This window comes from Battus philenor, unplaced genomic scaffold, assembly GCF_028537555.1.
Source record: "Battus philenor isolate CCGP_79_NKW_IND1 unplaced genomic scaffold, ilBatPhil1.0.hap1 SCAF_8, whole genome shotgun sequence".
Taxonomy (NCBI): domain Eukaryota; kingdom Metazoa; phylum Arthropoda; class Insecta; order Lepidoptera; family Papilionidae; genus Battus; species Battus philenor.
This window is the reverse complement of record NW_027181748.1, coordinates 9369513-9396284: the sequence shown is the minus strand read 5'-3', so window position 1 is coordinate 9396284 and position 26772 is coordinate 9369513. Positions and strand designations below refer to the sequence as shown.

General features: G+C 34.2%; 1 protein-coding gene across 2 annotated transcripts; it reads left to right on the top strand.

The window, feature by feature from the left end:
- The first annotated feature begins 1369 nt into the window (after positions 1-1369).
- LOC137931886 (guanine nucleotide-binding protein G(q) subunit alpha) lies at positions 1370-26617 on the top strand. 2 transcript variants are annotated; one of them, XM_068775407.1, is made up of 9 exons: positions 1370-1772; positions 2249-2452; positions 5902-6086; positions 6527-6681; positions 8500-8628; positions 9962-10091; positions 18889-19042; positions 19800-19907; positions 24135-26617. In XM_068775407.1, the coding sequence occupies exons 2-9, from the start codon at positions 2335-2337 to the stop codon at positions 24215-24217; spliced, it is 1062 nt and encodes a 353-aa protein (XP_068631508.1). In that variant the 5' UTR covers positions 1370-1772; positions 2249-2334; the 3' UTR covers positions 24218-26617. The 2 variants fall into 2 exon arrangements, with proteins under 2 accessions (XP_068631508.1, XP_068631507.1); XM_068775406.1 differs by lacking the exon at positions 8500-8628 and adding an exon at positions 8058-8186 and having other exon boundaries at positions 1371-1772.
- Positions 26618-26772: the final 155 nt, after the last annotated feature.

Here is a 26772-nt window from a genome sequence, read left to right as displayed (position 1 = left end):
GAAGAGTAGAGAGCACACTAGTGCAGCTCATAACCTAATTTTAGCTAACGTCTTGTAGCAAGTAACAATAAAGCTTGGTCTTTGCATGAATAAATATTTGTCTACTAAATATTTAGTTGCAATATTATTTTTTCCTAAAAATAATCACAAATATGTATTCATTGCTCTCGGAATACAAAATTTTTGAGGTACTATGAAACCTGAAAACTATAATTAAATTATTCGTTGCCTGTTTTTCGTATTGGCTGATTTTCATTATTCTTACTAGCAACTAATTTACTACTAAAATAACTATAAGTATCAAATACATTGCCTATATTATTTCAGCTTGGGTTTTAATAACTTTTACCTATACAGAAAGCTTTAACAGCCTAAAGAGCAACGATTGTAAAAATATTATTTCATTATATCTTTATTAAACGCCATTGCCATTCTTTTATTATTTGCCTAGAAACGTTATCAATTTTTGTAGTATGTTTTACATATAAACAGTACAATATTCAAACCATAGTAACAAGAGTTTCCTGTCAAGGTTAATCCCTACGTCTGGGACTGCTATACGACACGACATTGTGTAGTGATGAATATTACGCTAACATTATAAGTCTTCCTTCCTAGTTTTCAGTTTGTCAATAGTAATCTAAGTCGCCAAGGTTCTACACTTCTAGTTCAAATAGTACGTAATTAAAAAAATAGCACATAGCAAAAAATTAATAAAGATCATCATCAGTGTTACCGCTCCCATTAGATTACAATGTTTTTACCTCGTGCGTTTTCGACACTATAAGTAGAGTTTAAATAAAAGAACTGTCTCAAAATACGTGTAAACATTATTATGCCATAACATTTATAATAATAGAACTACGTTAAATCTATTTTAATAATCATGAGATCTTTAAAATCTCTACAAAACACATTTTTAAAATTATCGGTTAATTCATTTAATAAAGTAATTTATAAAACATGTGATAATCATTTTGTTATTAATATTATTGTCTATGGCCATGTAAAACATTTTAACCTTTCAAAAATATACGATTTTTAATTTAATAGATATTTTGAAAGGTGTTTTAAGAATATGAATAATTTTATTCACAATGAAAAGAAAATAATGCTCTTTTCATACTTTTTAACCATTAATAAAACATATTCAAGAAAACTAAATCGTTTGTTATAAGTATTTCGAGCAAAGATAAAAAAAATTAGTAATCAATTTTGGTATTCACTAAATATATATAATTAATCTGTATAGTTCAAAACATTGTCAATATCAACTTTTAAACAAAATTCTTTACACATTCATATAATAATAACCTCATTCATCGTATTAAAATATTATATTAGCTTTTCATTTGATCATGGAGAAAAGGTTAATTAAAATAACCAGCTGACACAAATAAAGTTGATCGAATTGAACGATGATCGCATTGACATTTATTTCTACTGACAGTTTTGCTGTCATATTATTATTAATTTGATGATTATGAAATGGAAATTAAAATACTAATTTTCATATTCGACTAATTGTTATGTATATGTAGTTACTTATAATCATTTATTTATTTAATTGTTATATACTTTGATCAAATTTCCATACAATGTTTTTTATTCGCTAGTAAGCGCACGACGCACGCGCAGAACTCCCATCGCCCAAAATCTCCCAGCGCCATATTGAGAGAGGCGGACGTTGTATGACTTGAGTGATTAAAATCGTGGTTAGTGCAATAAATTGAAGTGGAATACTTGATCGTGCCCTATGGATATATATTCGGGTACGTAATGTGTAAAAAAATGTGTCTCGAGTCTTTTATTAATCAAAATGCCTTGGGAAGTAACATCGTAACCTAGACATAGGCCGTTCTAGTTATCAGTAGATTACCTAGGTATCGTCAATCCGCTCTTTGCTCACAGTTTTAATCATATTAATACACACGTGCGGAGAGTAGCCATAGGTTTCTTGAATCTAGTTACATTAATAAGATTATGCGATAGCTTCACAAGGTTCCACGCTCGTATATAAACGGATTTCGAAGTGTTTATGTCGGCAGTTGACAGAAGCGTATATGTATATGACCGATCATAAGTCACCACACCCAGTGACCGGATTGTCGGTTTTAGTGTTAGTTTTTAGTTCGGATGATTGTTCACGCGCCTTCGTGTTGGTACGTGATATTGTGAGCGAATGTGTTTACGACAAAGAGGATTTTTAGACCGTGATTTAGTGAGTGTAATAATATGTAATTTTTAGGATTGGTGTGCCTCGGTTAAAAGGCCTGCCGAAAGGACAGGGCTCCGCGCGCGAGGACGACCCGCGGCCCTCCGCTTTGAGGAAACATGGACTGCTGCATATCAGAAGAAGCCAAAGAACAGAAAAGAATCAACCAGGAGATAGAGCGGCAACTCCGAAAGGACAAACGCGATGCCAGAAGAGAACTCAAATTGCTTTTGCTTGGTGAGTTTCTGTTTATGTTAAGATAAATAAAGGCATATATTTTCTCTTTGCTTTATTTTTTAGGTTAGTGTCAGAATTTGTTTTAATTACATAAAATATCTAAGACCTTGTATCCTTTAAATATAACAGATTTGTCTTTGGAGTATATTATAGTAAAATAAATTAAATATGCATAATAATATATATCTACTTTTTTAAGTTTTCTAATATTATTTTGGTTATTAGATAAATTTAATTTAATTTTGTTTCCATTTCATAGATTTGTATATATTTTCACATACAAGCTATGATTCACAACTCTACCTTAAGTAATTATTTATTTTTTGCTAACATTTAGAATTGAATATATCTCTTTAGGAGATGTCAGTACATTTTTCTAAATAAATTGTTATTAAATTACATATAAATCAAGTAACAGCCCTAACAAAATCTTAATGCATATATATGTATTGTTTTATTAGCTTTATAATAAAAAAAAAACAGATTGTGATATACATATCCTAAATCCACTAGATACTGTATGCTGTCAAATAGATTTTGTGATACTTCATAAACCTTCATTAGATATAGTACTTGGTATTGTTCGGCACTAAATCCTAAAAATGGTTTGCTTAGTATTAACATACCTAAAACTATGCAGGACGAACATGGCAAAAAGTTCAAAAAAAATTAGTTTTGTTAAATGATTTATAAAACTTATGCTTACTACTTATTAATTATTAATATGAAAATTAAAAATGACTAGTGCTATTCAAACATTTAAAAATTATAACTGCATGAATACATGAAGAATGTCACAGTAAAAGCACTATCAATTTAGGTATATAGAGTGCTTAAAATAAATCATAAACAATATACAAATTAAGGAGATTCCAAGTATGTATATATTTAATAAACAAATCAATTGACTAACCTATCATAGCTTAACTGAAATGTCTTTTATGCATTCATACATACTTATTAATACGTAAAAACATTCACATAATATGTGTTGTTCATTCAATCAATCTTTTTACTATATTTTATTAATAAGAAAATATTGAATAGAGTATACTATAAAATTGTTGCATTTATTTTGAAAGGTAATGCCATGAATATCTCGTTTATTATCCATATTAATAGCATTTTATGTGATTTACAAAGTTACACACTTTTACTGTGCCAATTCCGATTTTTAAGTTATTTATTTTTAAAAGATGGTATGACACCATGACAAAGCTGCTATATCCATTATGGGCATAAATAAATAAGTGTAAATATATAACAATAAATTGTATTTATAACTATCTTATCATAATTTCACATATATACCCAAGCACAATAAAAATAGCAAAATTGATTTGTACATATTTTAATAAATTGATTTCATTCAGTTATATCAATAAAATATTATAAAAAGTAAACAAAATTTTATGATAAATAAACTTTCATGAATATGACCATACAAATAAAATCAATTATATATACATTTTTATTAAGCAATATTGGACAGAGATAAAACATGTTTCATCTGAACCCTCATTCTCTGTATGATCATTGTGTGTATACTTTATAACTAGAAATTATTGTACAATATAAACTTAGAACTAGTGAAGTTGTAATAATTAGTAGTATACATAAAATTGCTTCCACCTATTGATGCAATCATTTTATTTTATAATTGTTCTCCTCATGACTTAAGGTTGTGTCACTAAAAAGTTCTCATTGCATTGTTCATACTACAGGTTGTTGTACAACTATTCTTAGGAAACTCATAAGAGTAATGAAAAGTTTCCCCCAATAACTTAGTATTTAACTACATTTTTTTTTGACTGCAACAATCCTACCAATATTATTTTGTTCACAGACAATGTGGCGAAGTAATCTATAATTTCTTTGGTGAAACTTTCTATGCATTAAATACTATTAATAAGTCATTAATAAAAAAAAATATCTGCAATTTGAGTATGAGTGTATTAGCTCTTTTGAAATTGGCTGAATATAAAAATTAATTTACATATTTTCAGCAAATTCCATAGTTAACAAATAACACTTTTTTCAAATAATTCATTTTATATAATAATACATTTTTAGCCATTTTGTATGTTGCCTTTGTTAGGATATTGGCCTCCTCTCAAGCGTAGACTGATAGACTCGTGACTGTCTTGATAGGCATCACTTATCTTTCGCAATTAATATCCTAGGGTAATATATTACCTCACAATATTACTTTCACTTTTGGGATGTTATAATTCATACAATGTTTATAGCAAGACTTTCTTTGTGTCAGTCTTTTTATCATTGCCTAAATAATCCACCTGAATATGTATAAAATGAGTTTATATCTTTTAAAGTTGATTTTTTTGAAGAATAATATTTTTTTTTAATATTTAACCATGCACATTTCTCTTATATAAATAAAATAATATATTGTGCATTCTTTATCATAAAACCTAATTGTTATTTACACAAAATGACAATATTTCAAAGGTTTTAGCAACATTATAGGTCGGTTTAGGATCTCATTAACAAACTCATATTATTTGAATTAAAGTAACTGAAAAGTTATGGATTTTTTTTTGCTATTTTTTGATCAACATCACCTGAATTGATAGTGTCCAATTTTCCTCCTCTTCCAAGCATGTACATATAATGTGTTGTATATTTATTCTAATATGATATATGGTTAAGATTGTATTATTATTTTACAATATGCATTAAAAGAACAGGTAATAATGTTGAAGTAAAGACAAAGTTTTAGTCATGGTAAACATAATATATTTATACATATTAGCTTATTTACCTTTTTTAACTATATAATGGAATTATTAGAGTGCTCATTGACGAACATTCCTATATGTTTTTAATACCTTAACATTTGCTTGCAATTAAAACTTAAAAAAAAATTAAAATGTTTCAATTAAGAATATTGAGGAAACAGAGACTTATGTAAGTGCATTGTAGTAATATAATTATGCTTTGTGAAGTCCATTATCAAGGTTTATTTACAACCAATGAGTTGTTTAAAGGTTCATGGCAATCCTATTAGTGGTCTTCAAGCCATAAGCCAACTAAAGGCTTCACTTACTCTAGGTCAAAGTAAAGGGCAATTGAGTCTTCTATCCAACTATATATTTGCTAACCAGGTTAAAAATGTAACATTTTAATTTTTTTCTAATACAAATGTCATTATGTGAATACAATTAAATTTAATATAATTAGGTTTTCAGAATAGTTTCTATAATAAATTTTTTACAAGAAACGTTAACAAATTTTTGAACTAAAATCTTAGTCAAAAATATTCAAAAGTTAATATTGTACATTTATAATCATTCTGTTTTCTTAATAAAAGGCTGAAATTGTATTAATATTAAATGATAGCACTTCATTTTTGTGCATATTAGAACAAATATTTTTGTCGTAAATTCAAAATATGCACTATAGTATGACGTTGAAAATAATAACAACAGGTACTGGCGAGTCGGGCAAGTCGACATTCATCAAGCAGATGAGAATTATCCACGGCTCGGGTTATAGCGACGATGACAAACGCGGTTTCATCAAGCTCGTGTATCAGAACATCTTCATGGCCATGCAGAGTATGATACGCGCTATGGATCTACTCAAAATACAATACGGAAATCCGTCCAACGTAGTAAGTTTTATTTCACATTGTAAATTATCAATTGTTGTTTGCATTCACTTGTAATTTTTCTATATGAAACCTGTGTTCGTTTTTATAAATTGTTAATTAAAAAAATTAAGTCCACAAAGACGTATTACTCTCTGGAAAGATTTGACGTGTAAAAAGTGACGAAATAATGTCATGTTTAATATTTAAAAATGGTAGTTATTAGGCAGTTCTTCAAAAAACAGTTTTACGCAAATGTTACTAGAAGTTTTTATAAAATATGAGATGAGTAATGTTGTCTAAATATAACATTTGGCGTTCAAACTTCCGCGTTGTTATCAAAACAGGAAGTATAACTAAATAAATTGACATGTAACAACTAACTCGTTAAATTTTGGAATTTTGGTGTCCATTGCAATTTTGTAAAACATGCGTTTTATCCGTAATTATTTTAAAACTTTCAGGAAAAGGCGGAGTTGATATCATCAATCGACTTTGAGAGTGTGACAACCTTTGAGAGCCCTTATGTGGAGGCCATAAAGGCCCTTTGGGCTGATTCGGGAATTCAAGAGTGCTACGATCGCAGGCGAGAATACCAACTGACTGACTCAGCCAAATAGTGAGTGTTATAAATAAAAATGATAGCGTAAATAATACTAGGAAAGGAAGTTTATTATGTAGAGATAAAACAATACATGTCTCAGTTATTTTTAGACTTTGCTAGTGAAGCTGTTTCAGTATTCATTTTGATTTGTAATATTTCAATGCTGAGAAATCGAGGTTTACGACGGACCCATAGATATTTTTTAAAACTTTTTTATCAAAATATTCACACAAATAGACGCCCTCTGTAAGGCATGGGTTTCAGGCGTGGCGATCAAAATATAATTTTAATTTAAGTGAAACTGTAATATATAGTATTAGTAACAATAGTATTAAAAACATACGATTTACTAATCCGAGCCTGAGATTCTATTCATATAGTAATGCGGGCTGGTAACGAGGCATTATATCCTAATAAACTCTATGGCCCTTTACTATTCCATGCTCATTAATAGCGTTTCCAAAAACTGATAGTTTTTCATGAAAAAGATCGCGACATTTTTTTCCCCCCAAAATCTGTAGCTTACTCTACTATTGGATATATAATATTGTTATTGGTAACAAAACTTTAAAATATTATTATAGAACTAATTTTTTTATGACTTCATAAACATCTTAGTCCAAATAAACTAAAATCAAAAACTATTTTAAAACAATTTAAACTGCTTTATATTATTTAGTTTGTTATAATGTTTACACATCTAAAGTTAATGAGAAATACCAATTTAATAATTTACTTATGAATTATTGTCCGAGAAGCGTCTAACCCAATGGCATATTTTGAAAGCGAAGCTAATTTCTAGATAGCTGTTGTAGTTACACATATTTTTATAATAAAAAAGTTGTCAGTTATAAATACATGAAAACGGTCAAACCTGTTTTTACGCAATTCCAAAAAAAAATAGCGAATGGCTATAAAATTGTTTTGGCACACGTTTGAAAAGTATTTTTTTAGGCTTAGAATACAACATAAAAGTCTCATGTAGAAAATAAATAAAACATATAAACTATTATCCTTCGTAGTATGACTATACACAAATTTATTGTAAACTGGTTTACAATGGCTTTCATCCCTTGAAGATACTAGCTTAACTTTTTTCAATTACCATGTAGGCGATGACCAGTTTTTGCGACGACTGTTGTTTTACTAGACTCTTGTATATATGAAATTTTAACATTCCACAAAAAATTGTTCAAAGAAAGGTAACACAAATAAATAAAGGCTCAAAAACAAGTTTAAATGTACACCAATGTTTTATTAAGAATATTTAGAAAGAAATAGCATGATATAAAGACTTGTTAAAAATGGATTAACCGAAAATATCAAAAATGCATGTTAAATGGATCTTAACAATAACAAGTTGTAGTTGTTAAAGAAGAAAATTTCTATAGCTACCTGCAGGAGATTGACCGCGTGGCGGCACCAAATTACTTACCTACCGAACAAGACATCCTACGCGTGAGAGTACCTACAACGGGTATCATTGAGTACCCCTTTGACTTGGAAGAGATTCGATTTAGGTAAAAAATAATGCGTTTGCATGGCGATTAGACGGCGAATGCTTCGCTTCAATTTGCATGTTATTTATGTAAGGGTACTTGTTAATTGGGTCTTATGTTCTATCTTTGCTTATTCCGTGGTAATAAATTCATACAAATAAAATTACTTGATTATAAGCAACATCATTGCAAATTTATCACCACGGATCTAAGTGTCCATATTGTCGTTTGATGTTGTTTTTTTTTTTAATTTATAAGTATGTAACGGGAGTTTATAATTCTTTTAAAATTGCATGCGTAAATTGGGCTTTGAGTTGCTTAAAATAAATTGCAGCTATTTAAGCGATCTCGAAAGGATCGAGAAAGACGACTATCTGCCTACAGAACAGGATATCCTGCGCGCTCGACAACCAACAACCGGTATACTTGAGTATCCTTTCGATCTTGATGGAATCATATTTAGGTATGTTTACAGAGTAGGGAAACCATGTAGTGGAATACGTGCTTTGGTAGATCGCAAGAGTCGCGTTCCGTTGACACCCAAACAACCCATTATTAGGTATGTATCACTTTAGGGTACTAACCAGGCAGCTTCAAGCTAGATGTCAATACTAAAAATAAGCGTCATAAAATATCTTTATGTCAATGCTTTGTAATTCGGAAGATATTCTTAATGTTTAAGGTGACAACGGTGAGAATACTCGGAAATTATTGACATAAAAAGGTCAAAAACTTCATTTAACACTTGTTATAATAACCATACAATCATTGTAGTATTTCCTATAACCATTTCTGTGTGTCCGCCCGTGTGGCATGAGATGTTGTTAACTTCATGTTTGCTTAGAAACTTGTATGTAGTTTTGCTGCATTGTGAAATATGACAATGATACATACAAATGTAATTTAACATTTCTCAGTTATAATCACTTGCTTAGCTTTTCCTTTTTCTTTTGTTTATTTCACTAAAAATAAAAATTGCTTATAATGCCTGTAAAAGCTTTTGTGCTCCTTTTATCCACTATTTGACAATACTAATTCATCTTTAACAAATGCAAGAATGTTTGTTTTATGACTGTCTTTATATATATATATATATATATATATATATATATATATATATATATATATATATATATATATATAGTGCTTTTTAAGATTAATTAATTAATAAAATTAATAATAGTAAAATTCAAATATTTTAGTATTCCGCACCTGCATTTTAAAGCATGTTTTATTGGTTTTCAAGCACTAAGTATAAAGCTTCAGAACAATTTATCTTTATATGTATACAGAAAATGTTGTTAGTTACATTATGTCTGTAGAAGACTAAAAATAGAAAATTGCATTTGGAACTTGATTTAAAAAATAATATTTTTTTTACTATAAATGTTAAATGTAATGATTTAAACATGCCTAAATCAAATACAACCTACACAACCAAATTAAAGTTTTCCTATATTTTTAATAATAATTTATTAAGAGACCCACTCAAATTTATTATTAATATGCTAATTTGAATAATACTAGACTACTCAAAATAAATGTTTCCTCAAAAAAAACTTAATTTGGTTTAAAAACCACTCATCTGTGGAATGAAATGATAACATAATGATTTCAAATGCCTATTTATAACAAATTAGAACATCAATTATTTATATAAATATCCAAATTAAAAACATTTGCTGCTAATCAATTAGTTTTCATTGTTGTATATATTACTAAAGATTTAATATTACCAAATATCTCTTTAGGAACTAACATTTTTTTTCTATATTAATCTTTTGACTACCCAACAGGATGGTAGACGTTGGGGGCCAAAGATCCGAGAGAAGGAAGTGGATCCACTGTTTTGAAAACGTCACGTCTATCATATTCTTAGTAGCTCTTAGTGAATATGATCAAATTTTATTTGAATCCGAAAATGAGGTGAGTAATTGTAACTATAATATTTTTATACCTTTAGGGAATATACTTACGGGAGCATTCCATCTATTAATGTGCTTGTAATCTTTTTAGTCTGTAGTCATATTTTAAGCAGTTTTAATATGCCCAAAGAGATCCTTCAATCACTGACTTAACGCACCTAGTGATTTAGCATACACCAAAACCTCCAGTCCAAACAGCATTTGCTGTGGACTCTGCAGTTTCTATATCAACTCCTATTTATATAACTTAACCTTACTGTTACTTAATTAAAAATTCTATTACATGAAAACTATACAATTTGTTCTATTTATATAGAAAAGGTTATGAAAACCTTTTTTTGGCTTGAATGACTGTAATGATATAGCCATTTTTAATTCTTTATTTTTTTTATATTTGTTTCCTTTTTTACTGTCTAAGGCTGTACGCTAATATAATGTATATATATACATATGTATGTGTGTATATATACATATACATATATTTATATATATATGTATATATACATACATATATATAAAAAAATACATGTCGGGTTTTCAAATATAATGATCAATAATAATATAAAGTTTAAAGTGTTTAAAGAAACACTGTAGTTGCACTATCTAACATATATAGTAGTATACTAGTTATCAATATACATAATAAACAGTAAATGCAATACAATACACCTATGATTAGGCAAATCATTTTTTAAAGAAAATAATATTACACAAGTTGTGGGTGTCATTTGGTTCTTTTAAAAATAAAAAAGAAAGGGAGGAAAAATTTCATTTTGCAGTGTAATACTTTGGAAAATATTTCGTTATTATTTAAATTTGTAATTTGAAATCGTTAGTTTTACTTACGGAACGACGAAACTTTTTCTTTTATAACGTAAACAATATTGCTTTATAAGCGTCGTTTATATAGAGAAAAATATGATTGACTGTAGTTGTGCCCCTATCAAATATCCCTAAATCAAAATTCCATGCTAAACATAAATCAAATTACAATTCAAGTATAAATTCTCTCGGGCAGCCCTAGTGCCGAGTTACTCCTTGGACTGAACGCCTAAGCGACGTAAAGCTGGGGGGCTAGCCATGGAATATGGTATATAGGCTAGAGCCGAAGCTACCTAAGTAACCGTCGTGATTAGTTATTCTAAAGACTTTTACGCTGACCGCTTCCGGCTCATTTTAAAATTAAATCTAGCTGGTAACGATTAAACATCGTTACATTATGCCAAAAAAGTAAACAGTTTTCTACAGATAAATTAAATGGCATACCTAATTAATTACATCTGAATATTTTATATTTATTTTCGCAAGTTATTAATCATTGAGCCCGATACTAAGGTTTTCAATCTAATGATTACTTAAGTTCTAGTTTTACTTAGTATAATGTCTAATTTCAAAAAGTACTAAAGTTTATACGATGAACACAATTCACTCCAATCACTTACGATATTAAAGTCTCTAAAAAATGTTACATTTTTATACGTTAGCTTATTTCTGAAAGAGCTTCTATAGCAACTTAAGTAGGATCATTCAAAAGTTTGATTGGTGAAGGTGGCTCAAATGAATTGTTAGGGAGCTTCCATAAACCAACTATGCTATTCCTACAATGCAATTAACTCGGCACGTGAACGGTTGAGCAATGTTATGAAGTTACTTCTCATGAAAACCACTTTTCTTTCGTCATCATCATCGTTTCTGCCTTAAAACTTACTCTGTCGTACATGTATCCACCAATAGAACCTATTGAAATCATATACCAGTATTCAGCGTCTTTCCACAATCTTAACAAAGTCATCTGACCTCTTTGAGGGTCGAATGTAGGGTACATTGTGCTTGTCAGTTTGTTTTTCACTCCAAAACCTTGAGGCCCCAATCGCCATTTTTTCTGCACGCTTTGTGTACATATTTAACATGGCTTAATGCACAAATAATTAAAACAATAATTGTACCTTAAAATTTTTCTTCAAGACCAAAAAATTATTAAAACTTAGTCAACTTCTTGACTCTCTTCTTAACTCAATTCTTTGGTGCACAGTGTCTTCTCTATGTAGTGACAGTTGTAGTTAAGGATAGTTAAAAATAATCCTGAATATCTAAAAAAAAATCATCATTATTTTGGATTTTATTATTTCTTGATTAATAATGAACTGATACAGTATTTCAAATTACTTTCTAACAATGAAGTTTATTCATAACTATTCGCCAGGGTAAATTTAAAAGAAAATCTCAAATTAAATGCTGATAATTTATTGTTATAACGAATAAATAATACGGGTAGATTTTTTGTGCGAACAATACGTTGAAAGAACCTAGAGACATGCACCTGGCCTTAAGCATGGTTATTTGTTTACATACTGCAATCGGTTTGTTTTATTCCTTGCAATGACATTTTCTTTTATATAATATATACAATTATTGTTTGTTCATTTGCCAGCAAAAAGCTATAAAGCTTTTATATATTTCATACATTTTCAATCACTATGTATAAAGTGATCACTCTGAAAATCTATTGGAATGGACAGGCCAATAACTTGAGAAGGTAGTCTGCAAGGGCAAATAGTTAATAGCTTTATATTATTTTTTAGTAATCCGGAATGAAAACTCTTTTTCTTACTATATTTGAATTACGCTATTTTTATTTCCGACTCCTCCTTTAAAGTTTTACACCTGTAACCATCATCGCTTTATAAAATACTTTCAATAATTAGGCTACAGACAATTTTTGTTACAAAAATTTATATCGTGTTAAGTATTTGTAGATTTAGTTAATGACAATTTTAATTTAATATAATGTTACGGAAGGAGTGGCTCGTATGTTATTCGTAAATTCACCGTTGTGGAGCGCCTTGAATATCGTGTGGTGACGTCATTAATTAGATCAGGCGGGGACGGACCTTCGTGACTGTCCGTAATGTACGCCTTATGTCACTTCAATTGTAAAATAATTGAGAAAATTACTTTTACTTACGCCAACATGAAAATGTTATTATTCATAACGTAAATATGTTATATAATATTTTGTATCACATTATTAGGTAATTTGTATATGATAAGTTGTAATTTTTAAATAGAGTTGAAGGTATAAATTAATGGATATAGTCTCATTAGGTGGCACTTTTGTAACATGCGGCTAATAAAAAGTATCAATCAAATTCCTACGCATAAAAATATGTAATGCGAAACTATACACTGTCGTTGTTGCAAATTTACTTCTACAATATGACAGAATAATAGGATAGTTAAACAAATTTTACATAAAGTTCTATTATGTATAGTTAAATAATAATATTGAAGTAATAAACTTTGTTCGAATTAAAAATGAGGAAATCCGTAGACGAATTTAAATAAACAACATAGTCCAGCAGATTGGCAACTTGTAGTGGGAAGACCACATAGCGCTTGTAGGAGTGGTCGTAGTACTGTAGCTTCTTGTTCTTCTGTAGCTTCTTGTTAATGTTGACCGCACCTCCGCTAGCACTTATAATGAGCGCGGAGACTCTCAACAGCGCGATGCGATTGCGTCTACTGTGGCCCCATCTTTCATTTATCCGTTTCATTGCCGCCGCCGCCGCGATGCGATCGACGGAGACGTGGGTAAGAGCTCGTTGCTAGGCAACGCGTGTTTGAGTGGCGCGCGATATGCACGCCACATCACTTCCCCGCCCAGACCGTAACTACGGTCGATAACAATTTGGTAACCTTACTCTTCTGCCGCTCCGGGTCCTCTTGTCTCCGTCTGAGGTAGAAGCAGTTGAAGTGGTTGAAGTGGCTGTAGCGGTTAAATTAGTCGACTCGGGGATTAGAGGGATGACCTGATTAGGGACTTGAACATCCCTAGTCAGATAGGCAGGTTTCAGTCTGTCGACTGAGACAGTAGAGGGCTTGCCCCGTAATTCTATTGTGAAGAATTTTGGGTGTCTTTCTAAGACCTTGAAAGAACCGGCATATGGTGGTTCGAGAGCACCACGTACATGATCTTAACGGAGAAAGACGTGAGAAGTTGTATTAAGATCACGTGGTATGTAAAATGGCACTTTGGTGTGCCAAGACGAGTGTTTCGGGGACAAGTTCGCCATGTGTGCTCGAAGTCTTGTTGCGTACTGGGTAACGTCAGCTGTAGTGTAGTCGTCCACCGGAGCGAGGAACTGGCCAGGCAGTTGAAGTGGCTCGCCGTAGACGTAGAACTCCGGATCCCCATGAGTACGAGTGGAACTGATTCAGTCCACCTCGATGTGTCGTGGCACATTATGGCTGCCTTCACCTGGCGGTGCAGGCGCTCCACAATGCCGTTAGCAGCTGGGTGATAAGCAGTGGTGTGAAGATGTCGAGCGCCAATCATAGTAGTAAGAGCCATGAAGAGGTGGCCCTCAAATTGGCGACCACGGTCGGTAGTCACTCGCGCTGGACACCCAAATCGGGCTATCCAGCCGGACACGAGTGCAGCTGCGCAGGTTTCTGCAGTGATGTCTTGCAGTGGAATAGCCTCAGGCCATCGTGTAAATCTGTCAATGACATTGAGGCAATATCTGTAAGATGAAGATACCGGTAAGGATCCTACGAGGTCGATGTGGATGTGGGAGAACCTCACAGATGGGGTAAGGAAGGAGGAGAGCGGAGAACGGGTGTGACGGGTAACTTTACTTGTTTGGCATTTCACGCATTGCCGAGACCACTCTCTACAGTCTTTCCGTATCCCTGGCCACACAAATTTTTGTGCGACCAGCCGTGCTGTAGCTGAAATTCCAGGATGATTTCAGTTGTGGACTACGTTGAAGGCTTCGCGTCTGAAGTTTGGCGTGATGTATGGTCGCGGTGGATGGACGGAAGTATCACAGAAGATGGGTAAGTTGCTGTGTACCGTAGACATTTTTTCGAGTTGCAAGGCCGAGCCACACAGAAGCAGATTTTGCAGTTCTGGATCATCGTCCTGAGATATTGCAAGCTTGTCGTAGTCAAGTGCCACCGCGAGTTCCTCCACACGTGAAAGAGCGTCCGCTACTACGTTGTCTGATCCGGGTATGTACTTAATGTCTGTCGTGAATTGGGATATAAAATCTAAGTATCGAAACTGTCTTGGCGAACAATGCTGTTTGCTGGTAGCAAAGGCAAAAGTTAGCGGTTTATAATCCGTATAGATGGTAAATGTCGCGGTTTCCACCATGTGTCTGAAGTATTTTATGGCCTCGTAGACCGCTAGAAGTTCTCTGTCGTAAGAGCTGTACTTTTTCTGCGATAGTTTACGGGAGAAGAACGCTAGAGGTTGCCAGATGTTGTTCTTTCGTTGTTATAACACTGCTCCAATAGCCGTGTCTGAAGCGTCGGTGACAATCGCTAATTCTGACAAGTAATCTGGGTGAGCAAGAAGTGCAGCGTTGGAAAGCGAAGTTTTGCAGTCTTCAAAAGCTTTTAGAAGCTCCGGTGTCATGTCTACTGGATGAGAGCCTTTAATTTTAGGTCCCTGTAGTACTGAATTGAAAGGCGCTTGGTGTTGGGGGGCAGCCTTAGGGATAAATCTGCGGTAGAAATTTAGTATCCCTAGAAAACGACGCAGCTCTTTTACAGTTTGGGGAACGGGGAACTCTCTTATAGCTTGTACTTTCTCATCCAAAGGTTTACTTCCAGCACCAGATACCTCATAACCCAAAAATTTGACGACCTCCTGTCCAACTACGCATTTTGACGTGTTGATTAGTACGCCATATTGTTTAAGTCGATCGAAGAGCTGGCGTAGGTGCTGTTTGTGTTTTCTCTGTCAGGAGAGAACAGGATAATGTCATCAACGTACCCGTAGTAGAAATCCAGGCCTGATAGTACTTCGTCGATGAAGCGTTGGAATGTTTGAGCCGCGTTTCGAAGTCCGAAGGTCATGAACGGGAACTCAAACATTCCGAATGGTGTCGTGATCGCTGTTTTCGGGATGTCTTCGGGATTTAAAGCGATTTGGTTGTACGCTTTCACGAGATCAACCGTGGAGAAGATGGAGCATCCTGACAGCTGGTGGGCAAAATCTTGAATATGTCGGATAGGGTATCGGTCAGGTATAGTCCTGGCGTTAAGTGCTCTGTAGTCGCCGCAAGGTCTCCAGCTGTCATCTTTCTTTTTTACCAGGTGAAGAGCAAGAAGACCATGGACTCTCTGAGCGCCGAGCTGTACCGGCTGCCAACATTTCCTCAAACTCCTTTTTGGCTGCCTGAGAACGAGCTGGATCTGGGCGTCGTGGCTTACAAGAAACCAGCTGACCTGGAGTGGTTTTGATGTAGTGCATCGTGGAATGTTTCGAAGCACCACGCATGCCTGCAGGCCTCGTAATTTCGGGGAACTCGCGTAGAATCTCGTGGAACTCTGTATCTCCGCTAAAGGCTTTGATGGAAGAGATGTCGTCGGTAGTTTTTGCGTTTTCTGAAATTGCGGCTACATGTAGAGTAGTAATACCATCAACCAGACGCTGGTTTCTGCAGTCGACTAGCAAGTTGTAGTAGCTAGGGAGATCTACGCCAATGATGGGCTTAGACACATCAGCTACCGTAAAACTCCATGAAAAGTCGCGACGAAGACCGAGTTTGAGATGCAGGTGAATAGGGCCGTAGGTGTGAATAATACTGCCGTTGGCTGCGATGAGATCGTACTTGGATTGAGTGCAGGGCGTTTTGACGGCTAAACGTGGAAAAACGCACAAGTCTGAGCCAGTGTCTACCAGGAACTGCATTTTTGACACACGGTCGGTAATGAAAAGACGGCCTGTGGATGGCGGGCAGTCGTTGGCCGCTACTTCCGACAGCCCTGTTCGTTTCCCGCCTGGAACCCTGTGCAGGGTTGTCTGCATTTAATCGCTTTGGAGCCATAAGTGTAGTGGTAGAAACAGTATGGGTGGTCTGGCGGTGGTTGTCGTGGCGTCGAACGACTTCGGGAGCGGTTCTTCTCGTATTTAGATTGTGAGCGAGCGCCATCTCTGCCGTTGTAGAGAGATGTAAGGGCGGCTACTTGTCTAGTTAGCTCACTGATTTGTCTGGTAAGCTCCTCCAGCGTTGAAGACGAAGCGTTGCCAGAAGAAGTAGTCGCCATGGAGATCTGCGGTGTGGTAGGGGCGATTTCGTACACTTTGTCCGCTAGCTCCCCCAGCTTTTCTAAAGAAAGGTCTATTTGTGAAGCAATCACTGTTTGTATGTTTTGAGGTAGACCGTTAGACCATATTGATTTTACAATATGCGAAGGTACTGATGGGCCTGCTAAATCCTCCAAGTGGCGTAGGAATCGTGAGGGTGTCCTATCTGTCTTGTCTGGAGGACGAATAATTATGTCTTTCACTTCGGCGACTTGGTGGTCCAGTTGTGCTACCAAGTAATTAAATTTGGTTTCGTCGGTACTGATGCCAGACAGGCTGAATTGGCACTCCAGCTGTGAGAACCATAGGGCAGGCTCTTCAGGTCAAAATGGGGGCACTCTTACGCCAACGCGTAACACCTCGGCGATTTTGCGGTCGTCGTTACTAGGTTAACTCATATTGTGGTTTATCTGCGCGTCTTCCGAGTGTGGTTACCAGCTGGGTCCAGAAGGTGCTTCTCGTTGTCCTTACTCGGGGTCACCAGTGTAGGAGTGGTCGTAGTACTGTAGCTTCTTGTTCTTCTGTAGCTTCTTGTCAATGTTGACCGCACCTCCGCTAGCACTTATAATGAGCGCGGAGACTCTCAACAGCGCGATGCAAACTTTTGTTGCGTCTACTGTGGCGCCATCTGTCATTTATCCGTTTCATTGCCGCCGCCGCCGCGATGCAATCGACGGACACGTGGGTAAGAGCTCGTTGCTAGCAACGCGTGTTTGAGTGGCGCGCGATATGCACGCCACACGCTCAAAACCAATAGCCATTAAAGCGTTAACGTTCTGGAGTAGAAATAACAGACTGGAAAGCGCAGCTAAGGTGTTTACTAAGATGTGCACAGACAATCTTGTTAAGGTCGTTTATAGATGCTATGTGCAGGCCGCTTAAAATCGGTGTTATTGGTAATCGAGAAAGAGGCCAATGTCCAACAGTGAACGTCCTATTAAATAATAATTAAAAACTAATTATTTTTTTAGTAATAAAACTCGTTTAATGTTCCGAGATTTATTTACACTCAAATAAATTCTTTTGGGGATAAAGTGAACAGAATTGGGCCGTTACACGATTTCTGTGAAGGGGTGTCGTGAACGGAAGTGATGTCATGTCAATTGTAATTAAGCAAAGAAAGCTAATCTATTAGCGTTAGAGATTGTAGCTTGGACTAAAAGTTGCCAATTTATCGTTAATCTACAGACTGTATTTTGCAGCGGATTTACATTAATGAATTCCCCCATCTCTTTACTACCATCGGACAACAAGACGCACGGATTGACTAAGCGTTTTGATAATACTTTTGTAGTGCGAAAAGCCAAGGTATGGAAAAACCTAATGGCGTTGTAGTTTCCAGCTAATTACTACCTAGCAGTCTTCAAGAGTGGATAGATTTCTTCTAGGCAAGCATGTAGCATCGTAGATCTTGTCAAATAAGTTGTTAAGTGATTAACATCAGGCGAGACAGAAGTCAAAAAGAGGCCTATAGTCAATAAAAAAATTTAACTGTCATAATTGACTTTATCAACGACTTACTAGTTTACAGACTTTTATGTCGGTTAAAGGAATTATGCAAATGAATTCTTAGTTGTTTATATTTAGTGGTACTATCGCCTTTGCATAGAACACTACAAGTCTCAAGAGTTTCTTTTCCACGATTGTTATTATTAATACACGTATTGGTAAAGTAATTAAATATCAAATTTAATTTCAGAATCGAATGGAAGAATCGAAGGCGTTATTCAAAACCATCATTACCTACCCGTGGTTCCAGCACTCGTCGGTGATCTTGTTCTTGAACAAGAAGGATTTGCTTGAAGAGAAGATAATGTATTCACATCTGGTTGACTATTTTCCGGAATACGACGGTTTGTAATATTAATTATATTAAGTTTCTTAATTTTTCCCGAAATTTTAAAAGGTTTACAATGTTAGCGACAAAACTTGATTGAGGATGAACTCTAGGCTACTTTTACTATGTAAAGTGAAACTGTACACCCATAGTATACTTTCTTTTCAATGTCAATTATGAGGTCTGGTATAGTAACTGAGATGGGTTAGAAGCACTAAATGCTGTGACAGAAGCACACTACGAAAGTATCGCGTATGTTTTTAATTAAATGTTTTTAATAATCAATAGGCCCGAAATGCGACCCGATTCCAGCAAGAGAGTATATCTTACAGAAATATCTGAAAGAGAACCCCGACCCAGACAGATCCTGTTACTCTCATTTCACAACAGCGACAGGTTGAATTCTAAAACGTACAATTTATGCTCGATTGTGTGATTTTTGGCTAGTAATAATATTATTTAGTAAGCTAGAAACATAAGCTAGATATCAGTTTTCATTGGTTTATAAAGCAGTCTAATATTTTTGATACATGTAAAACTTGGTTTGTACACATAATCCTTTCACCAGATTTTTAAACATTCCTGACTGATCTTCTGTTTAGTATTTGTAATATCTTTGTGTGGCTTCGGTTTTATTAAGTATTTTGGTTATCTTTTTAACAACTCTATTAATATATAGTTGGATAATGTTAAGATGTGAGAAAAGCTTTATAAACCAATGAAGACCATGCTAGAACAAGTGTAGTTAGTGAGTGTACACTAATAACGTTCAGGTCCTCAACGCGACGCAAGCACCGCGCGCGAGTTCATCCTGCGGATGTTTGTCGATCTCAACCCAGATGCGGAGAAAATTATCTATTCGCACTTTACTTGTGCGACAGGTGAGTACTTGTTTATCAATTTATCCACATTGTTCTTGAATATAAAGCCTCCTCCAGATTGAGGAGAATCTTCTAATAGATTCGGCGTTACTTTGCGGAAGTCCATCCTAAGCAAGGAAGGGACTAATATTTACTATAGTGAATAAACGGTGGTAGTTGTGTAATTCGCATTGTTTGCCGCATATATCAGCGGGCTGGTGGGCGGTGCACTTCATTGCACGACTACTGCTGCATAGCGGAAGTAGATATATATTAGTTCCTTTCTTACTGAAAATCTTTTTTTTTCTCGTTGATAATATAATCGAACCAGTTTCTTTGGGAGTAACACGTTGTTTGCTTCACGTTTTACCCACTGATAAAAACAAAATCAGGAAATCAATGTTTTTCTTTATTCAGATTTACATTTTAAAGTATATATGTTAATGATATAATATATTATGTAATATAAAATAATGATATATCATAAAGCCTAAACCCAAAACTTTATTAGTTTTGAAAGCTGCGACATCCGCAGTTGGGCAACAAGGCCACGTGGTTTACTTCAATATGAAACCTAGACGTGTCTCAAGGGTGGCCCCCATAGTTTAAATGCTTCTCTGAGAGATGGTTCGCAGGTGAACCGCGTGGCCTGAATGAAAATACTCGATTTTTCATATAGCGTTAAATGTTTTAAGATACCAGAGCGTTGAATGCTCTTAGTTAAGACTTACTTTAGAATACCTAAGTCACTATATATCATCGGATGCTTCACCTGTCTATACGCGTCTAGCTTTCCAATTTGACAGGAGTGGGCGGACTGACCCACGACTCTATGGTTCAGTGTAATCGGAATATCGGTGCAGTTCCTAGAGCTGCCCTTATTATAATATTTAAAAGCTTTGCTTTAGTGCTTGTGAAACTAATGTACCACGCCTTAGGAAAGATGAAAGCAGAGATAAAAGAGCATGAGCGTCACTAATGCGAATGTTGACACCGGACTAACGGAAAGAAGCGGCCAATATTCTTCTCCCGTCAGGCTGCACGCATTCCTAAGGCGCGGTACAGGTGTTTCGGAAGCAATACATTCTTATGTGGAAAGATTTAAAATGGCCGTTTATTTTTTTGTTTAATCTTTCGTATTTTATGAGGTTTAATATAGGTCGTGCAATATTTGTTAATCATTTTAAAATGGTTTCATGAACATGTAATAACAGTCCATTGAATTTTGGTTTGAGGCAAGATTAATTTCTAGTGGTTTTTACAATTTTGTCCTTGCGGCTACCGGTATTAACTAAACAAAGAGTACAATTTAATCAAATCTACTAGGATAAGCTGAAATTAGCAGAATTCTTTTTCATATTTTTAACTTTTTTTGTTTAAGTATCAATCCATCAGTTTGACAGGTGATTTGGCATTTGACTTTTGTTAAGTGTAATAGTATGCTTTTTTAAAATATTGCGTGTTTTTTGTAGTGTGGTGTGGCCATTGTTCCGTAGTATTGCTAAACTGTCTGTTACTATGCTTTACGTAAATCGCTTAGATGTTTTTAGCATTGAATATGTCTGTGTAGATGACTTTTAGTGTATTTTTTTCTGCATTTTAATTTCAAACAGGCAGTAACCTTTTTTTAGTTTTTAAGTTTGCAACACCTATAAGTTTTATATCGCTTTCCAGTGCATGTTTAACTTACTAATTCCGCATGTAACAAGATCTACTATTTATTTTTATTTTTGCATGCTGCTTTGGATCATTTTAAAGACACTGAAAACATAAAATTAGTGTTCTGTGCGGTAAAGGATACAATTATGCAGTCGGCTTTGAAAGAATTTAATTTAGCATAATATTTTTTTATATGTATTAATTTGTCAATAAAATTTATGTATAGTTGCATGCATGTTTTATTTTCCTTTCTTTTGTGGTTTTTGTAATTTTCTTTTGTATCGATAAGTAAGGTTAAGAATCAGTTTTGCATTTCGAAAAGGAAAATGTCTAGAAAATATTAGTACACATTAAGCATCGTTCACCTCACTGGCATAATAACCATCACGGTTTGTCAGAAACCAAAAAAACTGTACTGTAAACTTGTACTTTCTAGGTTTCTAAACGTAAACACTCCAAAAAAGCACATATAAAGCGTTTCGTTTTTAGAAAAGTGACTCTAAACTTTCTTTGTTGACTCAAAAAATAATGTTAATATTATCTCATTAACAGTTTTATTTTAATTAATACCTATTTTCTATATTTTGTTGCTTACTTGTAAGTAAAATCATAATTGATTTAAAAATATAGCTATAACGAAGGCTGTTTGTTCTTACATCGTAGTCTATAAGATATAAATTATATCGTAGTCATCGAAACAAGATTAACAGTAGAAAATTCTGAACTCACAACTGTTTCCAGAATTCAAATTTTGCGTAAAATAAGCAGTTTACGGTAAAATCTCCAATAGCCGCAATACGTTGACGAAAATAAATTAAAAGGCTTAAATGAAAAAAATATTCTACATAAACACATGAAATTTCAAACTTTTGTGTTCTTGACCCTGTTTTGTAATAACTACCGCCGTGTGCCCTCCGCCACCATTTATTTATATTTATCGTAGATCATCGTTTTAATCACTCGTAAGGTTTAATCAATACTTCCTTGTTATAATGCATCTTTTACTAAAAACCCTAAAACGCATTTTGTAAATAACACTAAATACAGAATATGAATATTATTTGTTTTATTGACACAGACAATATATAATATGTAAACATGACATGTAAACAGAATTACTATCTGATAGACCCGAACCTAGTATTTCCTACGATGTTTGTTAAGCGACTGTTTTAAATCTCAATTAGTTATTAACGTATTATTATGGCGACTTAATCACACTCTATGCCATATATATCCACTTTGTAGTAAGTGTTATCTGCATTCTCTCTTCGATATCGTTACATTAAGTACATATTTCAAAAGAGTACAGTACATTTCCGAGTACAAATTTTTCGACTTAATACGATTAGAAACATTTAAAGGAGTTTCTTGTAGTTAAAAATCTAAACATTTTTATACGGAATGAAATGATTAGTTATAATAAGCTTTTACATCTTTTCCAATTACCATAAATATGCATAAAGTGACACTATTTCAATGCGACAAGGTAATAACTTCTGACAGTACAAAGTTTGCAGGGACCGATTTTATATAACATTTAAAAGTAAATAATCTAAATTTTAAAAACGCTTTTTCTTACTATATTAATATGACGTTATTTATTTCTGAAAACATTTATTTTTGGATATGGTTTGCTATATATTAATTGACTGCAAATGAACTATACATTCACTTCTTTTAAATTTTTACACCTATAACCAATCACCATGTATAATAGACTAACGTGACATTATATTTTTAGAGTAACTTAAAGTATTAACATATATGTAAAGAATAACCTATTTATAATATGTTTACTTAGAAGTAATAACTCGGAATGCTTTTAGTCTTTGTATTCAACTAATGTATAGTTTATTACACGTTCGTATAAAAATAAATTCATATATTAAATGTAGATCATTGGAGTCAGTAGCGTTAATATTAACATTTTTTTTTATAAAAGATGGACAGGAGGGTAATCTGCCCTTCTAAGGTCGTCGGAAAACACTGGATTCAGGTCTATGTCCAGCATCAGACATTCCACGATATAATATAATGATAAAATGTTTACATCAAAAATTTTCAATACATTAAAACATCAAACAGTTGAATGGTTTCGATACTGAAACATTAAATATATTACATATTGATAAATTTTAACTACTACTACTACTATGTATCATACATAAGAAATTTTTCAAGATTCAAATTTACCATTTTTTTTTAATTTGTTATTACATTTACTTGCCTCAAAGACTAGTCCTTATTTTTTAGAACTAAGGTAATACTCTGCGCATTAGATATTAAGTTTGAAAGAAAGAGGGAAGATTTATTGTAGGCTAAGTGCAGGCATGATATAAGAGTACCAAAAATGGGAATCTTTACACAGCTACTAACTGCAACATAGCTTAAGTCGAACAACAGTGAGGATTTTCAGTAAGAGGGTCCCAAATAATTGATTTTTATATTTTTACGGCCGGCTACCGCAAACGTAATTGAAGGTGGGGCTGGAAATGAAATATATAAAAAAGAAAAATAAAATATAAAGACAAAAACACGATTTTAATTTGGAGATTGATTTTACGTTTGAGTTTTTTTTAATTGCAGACACTGAAAATATCCGGTTCGTGTTCGCCGCAGTGAAGGACACGATCCTGCAGTCCAACCTGAAGGAGTACAACCTGGTGTAAGCGGTGCCGACGCGTCCGGCTGACACAGATCTGTGATTGTGTATAACACAAACATCATCACTTCACAACAAAGTGTAAATTCGCGAACTGAGATCGAATGGACAAACCTATTCATCTATAAATTTATGAGAAAGTAAGGTTAGCTTGTAAGTCATTTAACCCACAAGTATCTCGAGTCGGACGCGATGCCCGCACTCCTCCGGACATCATTCGTTCTCGATCCGAGCGGACGCGTCTCCTTTTTTGACATGTTTTTTATGATGAGGTTATTCACGACTTGTGTATGTGTCTGTATCGGTGAATTATTAAATTGTGCATTTTTAAAAGTCGCGGGAGTCTTGGGCTGACCGCGAGCTGCTTATAGTCATTGTTTTTAGGATTTTTGTAAAGTTTGTTGCCATAATATCTTTCTACATTTAGTATACATTTATATCCAGACGGATTTGAACAAACTAGTCCTATGAACTTACGCATGTTCCACGTCATCTCTGTGGGTCGAGACGGGACTTTCGGCTTTGTCTTCGGGATGCTTCAGTGTTACTGTTACGTATTTATTTAAATTATGAGATGTTTGCTGCCGGTCCTCGGAGTTAGGACGCCTTGGAGGGACGACCGAGGGATGTCATACGTATGATACTTCTGTTTGGGGCCAATATATGTCTATAGTTACTTAGTATGGCATAAATCAAACTCGCAGAAATCATTAACATTTGAAGACTATATTTACACCCCATTTTATAATAAGTAAATGTTTATGTGTAATTTCATTGAAATGATTTAATTTTTTACTGATCATTTATCGCAGTTGATGATATATGAGGCGTACGTTTATTAGATTTCTCTGTTGATGAACCAGAGAGGGGCGAATGTGTTTATAGTTCAGCGAGTGACTTACGCTAGGAACACTTCAGTACTGGAATCTTCTACCGCACCTCGGTCGTCTTTCTACCGCCCGACTTCTGAACTACCGTATGTTATGTTAGCTTGGAGGATTTATTGTATTTCATTATTGACTGCATTACTTTTGTACAGTGGAATTTTGTTACTTGATTATGTGATCATATAGCTGTTATTAACGACGTTGTAACGACTACACGAGTTGACTTCACGCAGGACCTTTTTATGTTTACCTGTAGGCTTTGTGTACGCAGTTGTCTGGTATATTTGGTTTCTTCCTAATATTATTCGTACAAAAGTAACATTCAACTAGCATTATATCAGTATAGTTGACTACTATGTTAGTTGTGTAAGAAACATTTTTGATGCATTTGATATGAACTTTTTTTACTAGGAATCCAGTAAAGCGGAATGTGAAATGTAAAAACCGATACTGAAGTTTGTTGCACAAATGCTTTTAACACAGGAATGTAATATATTGTACATTTGGGTCTAAATGTGCTGAGTGGATCGAGCCGACAGCTCAGTGCCAAGTTTTGCTATTGGCACTCCTACCTGACTACAATTGAAGCACAAATATATATATGGATACGACCTCCCAGATTTTAGAGATTTTTTTTATACTATGCTTAATTTAGTGTGTTGCTTCGTGTTATTGTTTAATTATTTTATGTATAATAAGAAACAAAGTTTCTATTTTAAAGAAATAACTTATTATTGTATTAACTTATTTGTTGTTGTAACTTGATTTTCTATTTACCGTTTAAGAGTTTCGATTTGGAGAATCATGCATACCATAGCAGCCGACACTGTCAATAGCAAAACTATTTGCTTTTAATTAAGATACAGCTGTCTGAAATGCTCAAAATATTGTGAATTTGAAACTTAGCGCACAATATTGGAATATTTCTAGTGATGTTACCCATTGACTTGCAATCTCTGTGTATGCCCTGTACATAGAACTATACTTGGTTTGTGCAATTGTACAGCGATATTGTTTGATTCGAAGTCCGGCTTACGCACGCACATCCGACTGCGGCGGGCTGCGGGCGGCCACTGGTCGGCACAGCGCGGGCGGCGGCCGAAGCCGTCGCTCTCATTTGCCAAAGCGAATATATTTAAATGCCTTTGTAACTAATAGTAATGTACAGACTGATCTTATAGTTTTCAATATTTTAAAGTATTAAGTGTGGGTGATCACTACATAGCTAGGTGGGCGACATTCCGTCTACGGACGCGACCGAGGGCCGCCCGCCGCTCGCCTCCCGCCATTTGCGTGCGCCGCGGATTACTTCCATAATGGACTGAATTTTCGTGTACTGGTGTGATTATCTGTTTTTTTTTTACGGTGGACAGACAAAATAATGCTAAAACTATATTATAGTCTAACGTTGCTTTACCTTTTGCGTGAGATTGTGAAAATTTAGCTTAAGTTTCGACTGACGATGGATGCCTGTATGTAATATTGTAAATTATAATTTCTCATAAAATATAATTTTTTTCAGCTAACCGTATAGTTTTCTTTTAACCTTTTGACAGTAACTATTTGACTTTCATCATTTAAGCCGTAGGATATACGCTTCCTACCCAGATTTCCATTACGGGCGATTGTTGTTCAAAAATATCTATTGTTGAGTAATAATCAATCAAGTCTCAGT

What these genes read in the sequence shown, in the direction of transcription:
- LOC137931886 (XM_068775407.1), top strand. Translation starts at nt 2,335, where the DNA reads ATGGACTGCTGCATATCAGAAGAAGCCAAAGAACAGAAAAGAATCAAC. An exon ending in TATTTGAATCCGAAAATGAG is followed by an intron (nt 10,092 to 18,888) that starts GTGAGTAATTGT and finishes ATTTAATTTCAG; the next exon opens with AATCGAATGGAAGAATCGAA. An exon ending in CTATTTTCCGGAATACGACG is followed by an intron (nt 19,043 to 19,799) that starts GTTTGTAATATT and finishes AATAACGTTCAG; the next exon opens with GTCCTCAACGCGACGCAAGC.